This window comes from Protopterus annectens, chromosome 14.part0 (genome assembly GCF_019279795.1).
Source record: "Protopterus annectens isolate FY-2018-M chromosome 14.part0, PAN1.0, whole genome shotgun sequence".
NCBI lineage: Eukaryota > Metazoa > Chordata > Ceratodontiformes > Protopteridae > Protopterus > Protopterus annectens.
The window spans coordinates 234,253,735-234,271,234 of record NC_056748.1 but is presented as its reverse complement, the minus strand read 5'-3'; the positions used below and the strand labels follow the sequence as shown (position 1 = coordinate 234,271,234).

The 17,500-nt window shown below is 37.6% G+C and overlaps 1 protein-coding gene across 4 annotated transcripts in view; it reads right to left on the bottom strand.

Moving 5' to 3' along the window:
* COL17A1 (collagen type XVII alpha 1 chain) overlaps positions 1-17,500 on the bottom strand; it is a 423,506-nt gene that overhangs the window by 166,583 nt on the left and 239,423 nt on the right. For all 4 annotated transcript variants that reach the window (XM_044055953.1, XM_044055955.1, XM_044055956.1 and 1 more), the window contains exons 30-34: positions 13,887-13,922; positions 12,808-12,879; positions 6,632-6,658; positions 3,791-3,826; positions 2,902-2,937 (exon numbers count right to left, since the gene is read on the bottom strand). In XM_044055953.1, the coding sequence (XP_043911888.1) occupies positions 2,902-2,937; positions 3,791-3,826; positions 6,632-6,658; positions 12,808-12,879; positions 13,887-13,922 (207 nt within the window). The remainder of the gene's footprint in view (positions 1-2,901; positions 2,938-3,790; positions 3,827-6,631; positions 6,659-12,807; positions 12,880-13,886; positions 13,923-17,500) is intronic.

Sequence of the window (17,500 nt, the reverse complement as noted above, 5' to 3'; positions counted from 1 at the left end):
GATTTACAGCCTTTACCTGTTGCTCCTCCATTCAACATCATATCAAGACACTGTATTACAGAAAGTTATGTGCACCTTTTTGGAACACAATCCTTGTACTCCCTGCATATCAAAATAGGCTAAGTGCACCCTTAACAAGTACTTCCTGTTCCATGCTATCCTTTTAGTTGGTAAGCATGGAAAAGCTGTAAGCAAACAGCTACCTGATTTCAGTGTCCTGCATTACTATCAGTATGGATTCTAACAAGGACATGGCGTTTATAATGCCCTCTTTAGGCTTTCTAACTCTATTCTCAAAAAGATAAACAAGTGTGGTAACAGGTACCCTGTACCTTGAGCTGTCTACTTTATCTGCTATAATAGTCAGGTGCCTCATCAGAAAGCATGAAGGGTAAACAGAGGTGTCCTTCAGGACTCAGTTTTGGGACCACTCTACTGTTCCATAGACTGGACACCAGGACCTCTTGACTACTTTGTAGATGACTGCAAACTGGGAGTTGCTGTCAAGTCCTCCTCTGACAGTCAAGCCCTTCAGTAAGAACTTACACTCATGAATATTTGGTGTACTGAGAATGGGCTCAAATGAAATGCAAAAAAGTACAATATTGCCACATTTAGTGGACAACACCTATCCTTGGCTTATAGTATAGACAGTACCCCACTTCACAATGAAAATGTATTTAGGGACATTAGAACATGGGTTGATATTTCCCTCACTTTCTATCATCATGTGGATCTTGTGCATCAAAGTTTAATAATTTCACAAATACCAGAACGAGTGACCTAAATATTCACCAGCATATAAATAAAATACGATGATGAGACGGATTCACCGTGCAGTGCCTCCTTACCTCTGAAACAGACAGCTCCTGCAGATTAAGCATTGTGATACACTATCACCCTTTGCATGGGACCTAGATAATTGGATGGGTGCTCATAGCTTTACCTTAGGTTTGAAAGGCATAGTGTTCCTAAAGAAAGATGGTATGGCCTGAGGATGGGTACTGTCAAAATGAAAATGGTAACAATACTAGATTGCCATAGAATTCCTATGAATACACACGTTAATATACTTATTAAATGAAATATGGGACAGAGTACCCTAGAGTGGATTTACAATAATTGGGTTTAGGTTCATAGGTGTGTACTAAGCTAATGGCCCTGGGGCCTTTACAAGCCTAGCCCATAGGATTACCCTGGCATTGTGCCACCTGAACTTAGTTCCCAGTGCCTGTGTCGAGCAGAGCCACTGGAGTGATCCCTGGAGTGAATTTTCTGTTTCAGCAAGAACTCAGGGATAGAAAACTGGACAAATACCCTAGAACCATACAGCTGCCCCAAGCTGAATAATACAGGTATATAACTTAGATCCTTGCGTATTTTCTCTTTATATTTTTGAACTCTGGAAAAGTTGTATTGGTAACTATATTGTACAAAGATGACAGAATATAGCAATAACCCATGCCTGGGTGTGGGTAATGCTGGATTTACCCACGGTTGGTGTGGTTTGGTCACGAGGGTGAAGCCCGAGTGGTCAGACAAAGACAACCGTGGGTAAATCCAGCATTACCCACACCCAGAAGTGGGTTATTGCTATTATACAATGACATTATTTAAGAAAAAAAAGAATTACTTTTCTTAAATAATGGCATTGTATAATGCTTCCTTGCTGCCCTTCCGCAGCTGTCTGGTATTCTGCGGCAGTTCTGATGTACTGCGCATGCATACGCAGTACATCAGAGCTGTGGGCGGAAGCAACGGAGAAAGCAAGATCTCTGTTGCTTTTTAAAAACTGTCTCACTACGTTAAAGGAGTTTAACATAGCGAGACAGCTTAAAAAAAAACAACGGAGAATCTCCATTGCTTTTTTAAAGCTGTCTCGCTATGTTAAACCCATTTAACATAGCAAGACAGCTTTAAAAAAAGCAACGGAGAAAGCAAGATCTCCGTTGCTTTTTACAATGTGAGTTTAACATAGCGAGACAGTGTGTATAAAGCAATGGAGATCTTGTGTTCTCCGTTGTTGTAAAAAAAGAGTTATACTAATGGAAAAAGTCTGGGCGACCGGACCTTTTTCCATTAGTATAACTCTGATTTACAACATGTATGCTGACCAATCAGCGTGCACGTTTTGGAATATTAATGGGGGGTGGTTGTAACTTCTTCTTTTGGCTGCTCCCATTAGGGGTTGCCACAGCAGATCAACTGTTTCCATTTCTTTCTGTCCTCTGCATCTTGCTCTGTCACACCAACCACCTGCATGTCCTCTCTCACCACATCCATAAACCTTATCTTAGGCCTTCCTCTTTTCCTGTTACCTGGCAGCTTCATCCTTAGCATTTTTTTCCCAATATACTCTGCATCCCTCCTCAGCACATAATGTTTTATTATTCCTCCCTTGACAAAAAATCCACACAGGACAAACTTTTAAGTTGGTCTCCTCTCCCTGCAGAAATGTTTAATTGACAAGCAACTTGGTTTAAAAACTGCAACTACAGAAGTAATCCTGATTATGGAATTCCATGTGACCAACTAATCGTTCACCCAGAGAACAAGGTTGTTCATCCCCAGCATTGCAGCATGGCCTGCATAATCAGTGAGGAGGGAGAGAGAACCTGCATCCTTTTCACAAAATCAGCAAAGGGCAGGGTTATAGCCCTTGTGGTGTCACCTATAAATGACTAATTGGCAATGTAGGTGTTTGAGAGAGAGGGAGGGAGAAAATGCTAATAAGAACCTGATGTTTCAACAAAAAAAAATGATGCAAGAAACTATATTTGTTCCAGAAAGGATATATGACTGTTCCCAGGCAATACTTGATATCACCTGATTAAAGTGGAATCTTTCATTTTCACATTGTAACCACATTTGTAATAAAGCAGTGAAGTGAGGATTGTTTACCTGTTGTGATGATCTGTCCTGGAGCTCCTGTTTCACCTGTAAACAAATAAAAATAGTTTATATTTTAATTATCTTGCTAGCATGAGGCTTCTCTACAGCTCTGTTAGGACTGTAGATTTCACTGGTAGCAAACCACTTGGCACTCACTATATTTGATCTCATTACAGACTACAGTGTTTACAGAGTGACAATAGTTATCTGTTTTAATTCTGGAAGTATTGGACTCTATACAGCCTGTTCTCCAGTTACATCAGCATTTAGTTTGGATGATGTCAGTGCGACATTATGCAAGCAGTGTTGTTTTGTACAACAACCTGAGTGATGATGGAAGTCGGGAACAAATGCAGCATTAGTGTGCTGATAATCTACTGTCTGCACAGGCATAAGAAATAGTTGCTGCAGTTTGACACGTCCTGGGTTTTTATCTTAGAGTAGCCAACACTTTATAGTGAAGTAACAAAGCTATCAGGTGCACTAGCAACTGCGGAATATAATTCTAAAATATTGCATTAATATTTTAGATTTTTACGATTTAATGTTTTCTTTTAACTTTTTCCATTGTACTTGGAATCACCAACTCCTAAATTTAATTTTTCATTGTTTTTGGTATCATCCTACACTATCGTACAGTGTGCTAACTTTAATCCTTAAAGCTTACACAGCATATGCTTTTTTCTGAAAATTTTTGCATAAACATAAAGGAAATGTTAACACAATTTTAATGACATATTGCAATAAAATGGTAAATGATAACTAGTTTCCTAAATTCTGCAAAATCTCTGTTCATTGTTTAAAGCAGCATAGGTGAGAATCCATAATAACAAATGTACAGTTTGCAGTTTTGTGAGGTTTCCAGATTTCCAAGAGCTGTATTAAACATCATTCTTACCTTTAGGACCTGGTCTGCCTGGGTTTCCTTGTTGTCCTAGTGTTAAGAAAAAAAAAATGTAAGAAATGTATTGCTCCTCAACAATTAAAAAAATTTAGCTTAACTTTAACTAATATTGTAACAATTATTATTCAGATTAAAAATGATGTTAAAATAACTGAATATTGTATTTAGCTACACCTTTACATAGACTGCACAGAAAAGTTTCCAGCTTATTAAATCTATGAGCAACTTAAGGGTAAGAAATGAAAGCTGACAACAATATTGGATGATAAAGATATGATTACAAGCACAGCTCTCACTGTCTGTACATGGAGTTTCAGTATTTTGTCTGGGACCATGTAGTCCATAGATAGATTTGGTAAGATTTGTATTTTGGTCTCTAATTTGTTAGTCTGAATACTACCATGATTTATTTATTCATGAATAGCTTGGTGACACAGTACTTACTGCTGCTTGTTTCTCATAGCTCTAGGGATCTTGGTTTCATTTTAGCCTCCATTTACATGTTATCTCACTGGGATTCTTTGAGGTTCCCTATTTTCATTCCAAAAATATTACTTTTGTGGGTTCACTGTCTAGTGCAGAAAATTATGTCTAAGATTATTCTGCGTATTTATGTTGCCTTGCAGTGGACTAGAATTCCTTCTGACATATCCTGCCTTGTGCCTAGTGCTCCAGGAAAGGATCTAACTCACCACACCTGTGAGCAGTGTACACCACTATTGATAATGGACAGGTTATTTATTCATTTATTTTATTTAACTGTTTTGCAGTTTTATTCTTTTTGTCCACTTCCTAATTCATCACCTAATCTCAGCACCCCCTGTTTTGAGGTTGACACTCTTCCCCCCTCTGTTTGCTGTTTATTGCTTGCTGTGGTGGTGTACAATGGGGATCTCATAATCTCTGGACCTCATTGTCTTTGGAGGGTAGAATGTTGACCCCAGCAGTACAGTCCTGTGTAATTCCTAGAGAACACTGGATGATCCTAGGGTAGTCTAATGGGGGAGGTAAGGGCTCCGATTATTTATAGAAATATAATACTTGCCCACTCCTCATCCTTCTAACTCTTAATGCCTTGCTCATTTCTCATTCTCACTGAAATAGACACTTCCTGTCTCCCCACCACAGTGGAAGAGGAGGTGTCAGTGGATGCTCCATCCCCTCACCCTTGTTAGCTTCCCAATGAATGTGGATTGCTGGAACTCGCAGCAGCTGTGACATTATACCAGCTGCAATAGGTTATGGCCTTATTAAGTTGCATCAACGATGAACAGCAGAGTCAGCAGGCTTAGTTCTCAAGGTCTTTACATATTCATGCTGAACAGAGTTCATACAAATGACACTATATGCCAGATACACTGTCCTATGTTGCTTTCTGTCACACTTACTACTGAAGTTTATTTATTTATTTACTTTTGTTAAGCAGATAGATCACCTAGACACAAGTAACACTATTTAGAGAAGCCTTAGGATTTTCATTTGTTTAAGTGATGTGCTCAGTTTTTGTTGTGCATATGTAATATGCAGGTATATAACAAGCCCGACTTGGGTTACTATCATGACACTCATTATGAGGTCCTTGCTTCAGTTCTCCATGTTGTACATCCAGAATAAGAGGGCATCATGCTTCTGTCTGCCCCTAGCTGTACTCTGAGACTATACTGTGTTGCAATGGGGCCAGGGGTCTTATGCTGTGAGAAAGGACACACTTTAATGTGCCTGCTGACTAGATTTAGAAATCTTTGGAGAAGCCACAAATTCCAGACTCTGAGCTACTCTAACAGCCCTTGTGCTATACACAGGGATTGTATTTAAACGGGAAATTAAGATCCATGCCTGCAGCATAGTAGTCAAAAATGTCCTTTGACTGATAACTGTATTCTCATCGTCTTTCAGCAAATCACTGTAGTAACCTTTTTTGTTTATTAATCCTTTGTTAGCCAGCTAAATGAACTGATCATCATGGACCTTTTTCAGCCAGAGTTGGGGCCATAAGGGCAAGGGTACATGTGATATACATGGACACTTTAGAGTAGCCAATAAACCAACAAGCATAGGGAGGTGGGAAGAAACTCTGAGTGCCAACAGAAAATCTATGCAGTTATGTTAAGAACATGCATACTGTTAACAGAAAGTAACCAGAGGTCAGGACTGAATCATGGACCTTGCAGGTATGAGCCAGAAATCAACCAATGGACCACCGTGTTGCTTATTCTAATAAATTACTAGGTGGATAAAATGTTGTGTTCATGGAAACATTGGTACTCGAACTTCAGGTCTGCTAAAGTCTGGCACTGAGTTCTTGCAGCTTTGAATAGACGTACATTCAGGTTTTGTAAATCTTAAGTCTAGACACCGTAAAAACACATTCTTAGCATTTATTAAATTTGGAAACACAGAAGAAGACAAAATAACCTGCAACTGGCCTACATATAAATGGCACACCTTGCATAATGTGTTGTTCAACCAAATGGCAATTGTTAGTAAAACCAGTAAGGTCAGGGAGGTTGTCAAAGTAAAACTCCAGTATTCAGAGGAATTCTAATAGCACAGTCAGACTGTGCACTGGTTTTGTACTACATAGTGCTTGTTGAGGATTTCTGCTTCATGTTTAATGGAAATTGCTAGTTTAATTGAATAAGGTAATGACCGTGCTATAGTTCCACTTTCATTCCTGCAATACAAATGTTAATGTAATCTGTGGTGTAGGTAGGGCACTCAACCATTGTCATGGGCAGATTGATGGAACAGTTGTTAATAGGCTGTATTAGGCACAGGTCATTAATTTATGCTTTATGACACTCATACAGAATCGGAGGCATGTTTATGCCTTACCTGGGGATCCTGGCAATCCTGGAGGACCTATTTTTAAAGAAAGAAAAAAAGAGGGAGGGGAAACATTGGAAAATTATAAAAAAATTTCAGAAAAAGATTTTATAAAACAAAAACTCAAAAAAGAAAACTATATTTAGAGGATATTAAAAGCTACAGCAAATGGTCATTTAGTAATTAATGCATTTATCAAATTAAAACAATAATTTTAGATCACAACATGCTAACATCTCACTTTTTAGGCTGATAAACTAGCCAGTTTGTGTGTGTGTGTGTGTGTCTCTGTGTGAAGCTAGACAGTTTGTGTGTGTGTGTGTGTGTGTGTGTGTGTGTGTGTGTGTGTGTGTGTGTGTGTGTGTGTGCTTGTGCATGCATCTCTGTGTATCTGTAAATGTAGTGGTGGGTGCTATACCATAAAGGCAAAGGTGAGAATGCTGTGTAACAAAAAACTTTGCAAAAGCCACCATAGGAAACAATACTTTATTATCAGTTGAGCACTTTCATCTCCTAAGAACAAGACTCTGTCAAAAGTGGTTAATAAATACCTAGAACAAATTTTTATATCATTAATGAAATCACATGACACAGAAGCAATTACGAGGCACTGACATTTCTGATCTATAAAAAATAAAAAAACTTTAGTTAGAACCTTAATTATTTCTGTAAAAAATCTTAAAATAAAAAAGTTTAAATATATAAATATATAGTCACTACAAACAACAAACATTCATTTGGTAACAAGTGATTTAAGTTTCATCATAGGGTAGAGTGATTAACACCTGGATAAGCTGGAACATTTAAATGAAGTTGCCACAGAGCTTCCACATGCAATAATAAATGTTTCTATGTACCTTCAGCAAAATTGTGTATTCTGTCACTGATAAAAAAACTGTAAATTTTCAAAAGCATTGCACTTATTAGAATGTTTGACTAATGCACTATTGTAGTTCTTACTTCTAATATAATTGATGTATTAATATATTCTGTTTTCAGTGAGCATGCGGTCTAACCTACATAAAAAGAGTCACACTACATGCATAAAGCAACATATACCACAGCCTTCCTGTTGCAATCACAGTTACCTGGTCTTGGAATAGTATGTTAATACCTCTGAACTGTAATGCTGCTGGTTTCAAAAATGAACCTACATTATGAACAAGGTCCACACTTTTGCATGTACCCCTGTTTTATAGTATTTAATATTTTCAATATCTTCTTCTCCTCCTCGTTTCAGTTTTTCCTGTTAGGGGTTGCCACAGTGGAACAATGGTCTACAGAATGATTTACAGTGGAGTTTTACAGTGTTAAGTTACCAGCCCAGTGCTCAACATTCCTAAGAAGGCACACACATGCATACACTCACACCTAGGGCCAATTGAAAGTGACCAATCCACCTGCAGCATGTCTTTGGGATGTGACAGGAAATCGGTGCACCTGGAGGAAACCCACATGATCAGAGACAGGACATGCAGACTCCACACAGAAGGCACCCCAGCCAAGAATCGAACCAGAGAACCTCTTGTTGTGAGGTAATGAAAGGTTTGCCTGAAACAGATCCTTTCTTATTTATACAAACAACATGATTATATAAAATAGGGTTAAACTATTTTTTCTGTAATTAATAATGTCTAAGCTTATGTTTTTAAGCAATTCAGAAGGATAACTTCTATTCAAGAATATTTATTCTAACATAGTAAATTCAGAGAAGAAATCTTCATCTCTGGAGATTAACCCTGACTTCCAATGTTGACTGGCAATAGAAATATGCAATTATTATTCAGAGACTGTTTAGCATAATTCTCACATACTCTGCACTTTCTCATGAGTGAGTTCATTTACATGGTTACACAAACAAGCCTGTATTCAGTCTCAAGACCTATAGCAAAATAAGGCCAAACTACATAGACATATTATTTATATTTCTAACTCCTTTACTCAACCTACTTTTGTTACAGAACAAAGCAGCACTGTGTGGCCTATCTAGATTCAGCATAAACATGTTTCTGGTCTGAAATATAGAAATCCATTTTGTCAGGTGTAATGTCTGAAACAATTCTACTACAGAAAATTCATCCTAATACTTATTTATTCTTATTTTTACATTTGTTTACTGGGAAAGTCAGACTGGACACAGGTCCATTTTCAACGGAGGCCCAGGGAGAAAAGCTCCAAAACACAATACAATACATATAAGCTACAAAATACAGTATATATAAGCATACACGTGAAAAGCTCCAAAATACAATGCATATAAGCCTACAGTGAAGTAGAGATGAATAAATTCTTAAAGTAGACAATTCTTAAAGTATGTAAGTCATCATTGAAACCTTTTTTTTTTTTTTTTTTGTGCAAACATAAATAGCTGTTTAGGCATAGATGATATGTATGATAAGAGCAGGCTGGTAATACTGTTTATTATTATAAGATCTTAGGTTGATGCAATAGGTAATATTTGGCAGTATTATAGAAGAGAGATATTAGTTTTGTAAAGTAAATAACAACAGACTGACAAACTTTCCAGGGGAAAATTGGTGACCCTTAGCAGAATCCTTGCAACAGTGCATTGATGTGAATTAACCTGGGGAGTAACATGAGCAAAGACAATTGTTTAAATAGTGGGTTTTCAGGAGTTTTTTTTAAATTGAATAGTAAAAGTAGTAGATGTCATGTGGCCTGGTAGTGAATTCCAGATTCTGGCACTCGTGCAGGCAAAGAGAGATTTACTAGCATCATTTTTATATTTCATGACATTTATGAGGTTCTGGTTACTAGATCTTAAGGCTCTAGTGGTAGTGTGGGGCTGAATTAGATGCTGGAGTGCTGGGGTTTTATCAGGAAGGTAGTAGAGCTTGTGTGCTATTGAGAGTTGATTGAGTAGCAGTAGTTGAGGAAACTCCAGCCAATTGAGCTGCTTAAGGGATAAACAGTGATGGGACCTAAGTGAAGCTTCAGTAGCAAACTTGACAATCTTGTTATAACAAGATTCCAGTTTGTTTAGTTCTGTATGTTGGAGATTAGTCAAGATAGGGGAGGCATAGAGGAGGATGGATAAGAGATGAGTCCTTACAATAGTGGCATTGGTATGTTTAGTGATAAACTGTTTGTTCCTATAGAGAAGTCCAAGCTTTTTGTTTACTTTCTTGATGGTTTCTGCTATGTGAATGTTGAATTTCAGGTGATTGTTGATTTCTACACCTATCAGTTTAGTGTGTGTGGTTTGAGTGATTTGAATATTATCTTTGGTGTTTATGGTAAAATTGTTGCTTAGAGGAGGGGATCTACCAGGGCTGAAAATAATTAGTTTGTTTTTTGGGATTAAGAATAAGTTTGATGTTGGTGAACCATGTTTTGGCTAGAGTAAAGTTATTTTGGGTTAGGGTTTGCAGTTCATTTCAGGTGGGGGTGGCGCATATAATGGTGGTGTCATCTGCATATTGTATCACTGAGGCAGTAAGTGAGGATGAAGAGATCTGGTTGGTAAATAGAGAGAACACAATGGGCCGAGGATGGATCCTTGAGGGACTCCTATGGATACTGGTAATAGGGGGGACAGTTGGTCTTGCCATACAACTGCTTCCTGACGTCCTGGTAAGTAGCTGTTGAACCATAATAAAGAGGAACAGCTTATGTTTACGGTAGATAGAGTTTCAAGAAGCATTCTGTGGTTTACCATGTCAAAGGCTTTTGATAAGTCTAAGAATATGGAAGATACAAATAGACCTTTGTTTCTATGGTGGTTAACCATGTTGGTAAATGATAGTAGTGCTGTGGTGGTGCTATGGGAAGGTCTAAAGCCATGTTTAGATTTGGAAAGTAGGTTGTTTTTTAGGAGGTACTGCATTAGTTGAGAATGAATAACTCTTTCTAATACTTTGGATAAACGTGATAGACTCGCAATTGGGTGATAATTGGTGAGCTCTAAGGAGTTACCTCCTTTGTGCAGTGGAATAATATGTGATGTTTTCCATGAGGTAGGTACCTTGCATTCTGACAGTGAGCTATTTATGAGAATAGACACAGGGTAGGCTATAGCCTTTGCTGTTTATATTTTTTGATATGTCAATATTAGTCCTGCACTTGTATTCAATACAGGCAGAGTGAGACTAGCATCCAGTGCACTGTTCTCTCAGTATGAAACTGACAATGGCTGGATGACAGAAGGGAGGAAAAGAGCAATTTGGAGATTAAGGCAAGTCATGTAAACTACATTGAGTGGATGAGTAAATATAAATGCAGTAAAGACCATCATAATGATGTTGCATGTGCAGCAGGTTGAAAAGATGAGGTCTGTGTGGCTTGGCACAAAGTAAGTTATATGTGCATAGTTACCTCTGTCTAGCTTGGTAAATGGTCTAGACTGTGTGCTATGGACTGGTGAAGCAGACTAAATGGGAGTCAGAATACTGTGGTATTAGTGCAGTGTAGCTCAAATTAGGAGGCATGCATGTGCTTTGGTATCTATAGCAGATGATTACTATGAGGAAGATCTTATGGATTGCTAATGAAGTTTCACATCTAAGAAAGCTGGAGTAAGTACGTTTTGTAGTATTGTTTGTCACAGTGTGGTCTTAAGGAAGGAAGGTTTGACATTGCCAGTGTTCATGATAAGATCAAGAAGTAATCGAACTTAAAACATTTGTTGTCAGTGAGGGATTCTGGGTTTTGTAGCAAGCTACTCTAGATAAGAGCTGGCAGTCTCAAAAGTACAGTTTTGACATGGAGTCCAGAATCCTTGGGCATGCCCTATGTCTGTATGGGCTGCCTAACAAGATTTTATTTACAGTACCACTCATGGAGCCATAAAACATATATCTGGACTGGATGTCCTGGGTATTTTATGGGTTTGTGTATGGTGTTTATATTTACAGCATTTTGCTTCAGGATGGGTAATAGGATGGAAAAATAGGTGTATTGTGGAATAGGGGTGAGGGTAATATTACTTAATTATTTTTAGTTGGGTAGAAGAGAGCTTAATCAAGATGCCATGTGATAAAAATCAGTCTAATTTCTATGATATTTTATGAGGAGGAAATGGAGAGGCATTTTCGGATACTATGTTGTGGGGAATTATCTTTTCTGTGAGGTGTATATGTATACAAACAATAATGGTAAAAATGACTGATGAAAACAGCAAAAAGTTATAAACCAAGTAATAACCATTAAAACTTTGCTGCAAACCAGAGTAACTCTCAAAAGATGTTCACCAAATGCAGTCCTTCATAAAATGACATCTTAAGGTAACTTTATTGTAAATGTGCTGGCATTTGCTTAATATGTGCTTCCTCAGCTTGGAATACATTTCAGTTCTATATTGTTGCAGGGGCACAGTGGTGCAGCGGTTAGCATTTTTGCCTCACAGCAAGAGGTTCTCCTGTTCGATTCTTGGATGGAGCGGCTTCTGTGCGGAGTCTGCATGTCCTCCCTGCCGTTGAATGATGTCTAAAGACATGTAGGTAGATGCGGGTGTGAATGGCTGAGCCTTCTTTGAAGGTTGGGCATTGAGCTGGCAACTTGGCATGGTACAAATTCAGTGCCAATCATTAGCAGACCGGCGTTCTGCTGTGGCGAACCCTAACCGGGAAAAGCTGAAGGACTGTTAGCAGGCAGACTTATTTCCTTTGCTGCTGTTCCTGCTGTGAGATCTCTTCATGCACTTCAAATCATGCTGTGGCAGTTGTTGTAATAGGAATACTAGTTTAAGAGCTTACCTGTGGTGGTTTGCTGCCAGCGTCTATATTAAATAATTGAACTTTTAAAAGTTTAAACGTCATATGGTCAACACCATATGATTGAACTTTTATAAGTTCAAAAATGTAATAAAAAAAAATAAACCAAAGAAAAAACCTACCTGAACGGTTTAAGCAGGGGAGGGAAAGCCACACCCCCCGCTCTTTAAATATATCAATTCCATGATCGCACTACAGTGCAGAAAAGGGAAATATTTCCATTCCGCACTGTACTGAGATCTCTGTTGAAACGTTCAAACTTATAAAAGTTCGATTATATGGTGTCGACCATATGAGGTTTGAACTTTTAAAAGTTTGACAATGTGATATAGGCCCTGCTGCCAAACATGGGTAACATGTGAGGAATAACACTGATGCACTGCCAAGAAAACCACACTTCCTTTGGAATACAGTATTAGATTTATTTCTTTGAAACACTGCTAGTGACCTTACCTGGGAGGCCAGGATCTCCTTGGGGTCCAGAAGGACCTCGAGGTCCAGGAAGTCCCACAGTTCCTTGTTCACCTGTAAGACAAGTATAGAGAAGTACGTCTAGTAAACAATATTTATAACTAGAGAAAATATGGCAAGTATGCCTATGGCACGACAATGTCCACTTTATTAGACTGACGGTCTTACCTAATGGGACTAATCATTCAGTCTGTTTTTCAGGCCATTTACTACTCATATCATTTACAAGCAAGGACAGCTCAACACTCAGTTTGTACATCTGAATTGTTAGCATTTCAGAGGGAGAGTTACTATGTGACTTGTCTTCCTCCTGCCCTTTTGTTTCCTGGTCTTAACACAGTATAAACAATTTATCTGCTGGTTTTACCTCTTATTTTCTTGGACTGACACAATCTGTTATCTATTCATAACAGTAGTACATTTCTTTTATTTATATACAGTATAGGACATCTTTTAATCTACCTCTCAGTCTTTTTCTCTGTGAAATTCCCTTCCCCCTTGGGATGCAGCTTGAAATTTGTCAAGGTGGTGCATTCCCCTTGGTTAGGAAGTTTTCAAGAAATAACATAATATCATAATATGCTCAATGGCAGTGTGAAGCAAAGGTATGTGCTGTGCCAGTGAAGAGAAACAAGGGGGAAGCAAGTGAATTTGAAAACTAAGCTGTTAACAGTAATCAGATGCATGGTGTATATCACTGCCAAGTTTATATACCTGGAAATAACTTTGTGCAATCAACAGGAAACACATGAATTCCAGTTAAGGTTTATCAGTATTTTCAGGTGTTCAACCAATGTAAAGAATACAGTTATAAAAGCATAAACAATAATAAGAGAATAAAAAATGATAATGGCAAAAGCAGTGGCAAAACGTATACAAGTGGTCAGTGTGTGAAAATGCAAAAGGAGTAAGTAATACAGGCATAAAGTAACCGTACAAAGACATACACGGTGACAGCGTGTGATGTTTGGAAAATGATAAAGCTGTGAAAAAAGATGCCTGTAGCAAATGCTTGCATCACAAAGAAACAAGAATCATACAGTGCAAAATAAAAGGCATACCTCTTAGACCCTGCCTTCCTTCTGGTCCTGGCACACCTAAAAAAGTAAGCAAATTAATTAAGATATTATATTATTTCTAAGGAAAACACATAATTTGAGTTCAATCAAAATGCTGGAGTAAATGAGAATTTTATAGCTCAAGATGTAACTGCTGTAAGCCTATGCAAGATAGAGAAAAATTAAAGTTATGTTACTGGCTCATACATACAGGAATTCTTATTTTCACTAACACTGAAGGTATGAAAATCAGCTTCAAAGTGCATCACTGTGTGCAGGAGTGAAAGTCCAGGATTTTTGATTTATTTAATTATTTGTATTTGTTTACTAGGGTAGTACACTGATGAATATTGACCAATATTAGGCCCAGCCAGGGTGAAATACAAAACATTTCACAAACAAAAAAATACATAAATGTAAGCAACAATTCTTTGATTGAAACTGCAGTTTGAAATGTGCCGTGGAGCAGAATAGAAATGATGCTCCATAAAACTTTTCTCTTCATAGCCCATTCTCCCCTTGGTTTGACACACCAAGTCTGATTGCCTTCTTGCAAACAAATAAAATGTATAAATTACTACACTGGAATAAAGGCCATCAGCTCTTACAACAGAGAAAGAATATTCTCATGAATCATGCTCCTAGAAATTTCTCCAACCAAGTCCTGGCCACAGAACTTTTCATGTGGCAGTGCTTATTCTGTGGGACCATTTTGCACACCTAATTAGACAGGCGTATTCTCCCAGTACTTTTAAAGCAGGTCTCGGAGTTGACATACACACCTGTAAATCAATAAATGCTGGCCTAAGGGTATAAAGTTACACCTTAGTTCTGCTTCTTAATTCCAATTCTGCTTTGTAACTGTAGTGAATAATTTTTATTCCTTATCACATAAGTAATACAAACATTAAAGTTATACTACCTAGATGCTAGTCAAAGTCAACATTTTTTTTCTTTTTCTTAGGATTAAGTCACTTCACTCATTGAGCTTAATTTGACCAAGTCAAATGTATATATTTTTTCACTATATGGGACATCAGTCTCTATTTGTAAATGGTGCAGATTTTTCTCCTGAGAAATGGTCAGAAAAGAGCTGTTTATCATACATAACTAAACTCAAGACTAAGATGCTAAAGTGCTAATATTATTTGTATTTTTTTATAAACATAAAATAGATACCATAGTGCACAAACTGTATCCTAGTTAAACATTTGTTCAGCATTAGGAAGACTTTCTTGGCATACAAAAATGATTTGTCAAGAAACTGCTATATCACACCAGTAAAACACATTTTTAGCCCCACTTTTTGGCAGGTCAGGGTTGATCATGGCACATTTATGGACAAATTGCTTATAGACATGAAGAAATTAAGATATAAATGCTGAGTTAGTTTGCAATGACCTATTTTGCCCGAGCTTCTATTTGATAAGTAGTGCATTATTTTATTTTTGCATTTATTACACCAGCAGTTGTTAATAACCCTTCTTCATGTAAGTTTTGCTGTATCTGTGTTGAACAGTATAATCCATACTTTTGCACAAACCTCAATTCTGCATTATTAAAAAAAGAGAGAGAAAATATGTGCAGAGGAATCCCACTGTATCCAGCAAAATGGTGCCAGGAATTTAATTAAAACAATCCATTTAATGTGCTTTTACATAATAATTCTGTATTATTATTCATAGCAGCAAAAGACAGAACTAAGGCTAGTTGAGCCTTTTTCAAAATCTGATAGTGAAATAATCAATAGAAGAAGAGTGAACTATAGTTATTTCATTTTTTATAAGTGATGATCACTCATTATTCATTTTTGGACTGGCTTGTGTTTTTCTATTATACATGCTCTACAGTGCAGTGCCTCACATTTTTAATTAAAATGAGATCTGCATCATTTTTATAAATTTGTATTGTGATTAGATGGTTGACAGGCTCTTGTATGTTTCTCTCCAAGTCACAAATGAAACCTCTTACATACTGTCTGCAGTACTGCTTTATTAACGTTTTATTTAGATGAATAAGCATTTCCACTGGGACACTGTTGTCCCTTTTCAGTGGAAAGGTGGGCATAGCAGATTAACATGAGTAAGGTAAAGTCCCACAACCATTCTACAGACACAGGTGTAGATGAAAAGGTGGGAGAACAGGCTACATGAAGTAAAAGTGAGGAGTATTCTCCTAGATCAGTAAAACAAGCTAGGGTTTATTCTGAAGCAGTCATCTGTTTGTGATACTTGGCTTTGTTCTCAGTGTCCATTGTTAAACTTCACTTGTGTCCCCACTGCTCTAAATGTCTGATAATGTAATAAGCAGCTGTCGTTGAGTACTGTTTTATATGAAGGCATGGCTTGTCCATATATGAATGAGAAAATAATAAGATAAGTGTGTAACTTCTTACTGGGGTCACGGAGAAGTGATGGTTATTGGTTTCAGTTAAAAACAAGCTGTTCTATCTTTTAAACATGCTGTTGTGCTGTAGTAATACATTCTGTTTCAGTAGAAAGTTTGTATAAGCATGTGGTCAAGCACTGAACGTGTACCTGTGCACAGGTATAGCACTGCTATGTCTTTCTTTTCTGTAACTGTTTTGGATGTTGCTGTGCTTGTCCCTTTTGCCTCTATCTCCTGAGAGCCCAATCAAGACCGCCACATATGACACTGGTAGATGACATGAAGGAACTAAGAGCTGAGGATAGTGGCCACCTTCCTCTATGGCATACAGATTGTCTTAATACAGTTAGTTTAGACAGAATATGCACGTTAGCACTGCTGTGATGCTCATCTGTAGGTGTTTTGAATCTCTGAATTCTTATGCATTGGAATACAGTACTGGTTTCAACTACAGCCCTTGAAGGAGAAGGAGGAGCCACCTGGTATGGTGGAATAACTGGGAGGGAGTGGCCAAGGCTCACTATCTCATCCAGGAGAAGGAGGAGTACATTTTTTAACATTCCACCACAGGAGCACCATCTAGGGGAAATCATTACTGGGCAGAATGTGATATAGTTATTGCCAAAACTACAGACCCCAAATACATAGTCTTTCTAATTTATTATGATATTTTGGGAGTGGGAAAGCTTTTGTGTCTCTATTTGTTCTGGGGGCATCATTTTCTTGGATATATTTTGGGGAAGGCTTATAGCATTGTGCTTTCTTTTGTTCAGGTATTGGTGACAATCAAAAGTGTTTCATGATTTATTATGGGTTCTTGTTTGTGGTGTTACCTGTTTTATCTCCAGGAAGCAGATAAATGACTTGCGTACATTAACTCTGAAACTTGGACTATTCTCAGCTATATGCAATGTGTCTGCCATGAGGCACTGGTCCCCATTGGTTTATATGCCTCACAGGAATACTGAACATTCAGGTTACATACTAAGATTTGTTATGCTAATATTTTTTTAACTGTCTGTTCTAACCAATGGAAAATAAATGATCTACTGTTGGTTTCCTCCTTCCTAGGCACAAATCAATATTAAAACAGTGTATCTAACAGCAGTTGCTCCCAACAAAAGGCTCTGTCAGTCTGAAATATTGAGTTCATGTAAAACCTTGTTTGGTCTAATAAAATACATCTCATCACCTCTATGCTTTAGGCCAGAACTAATGGATTTTTTTTG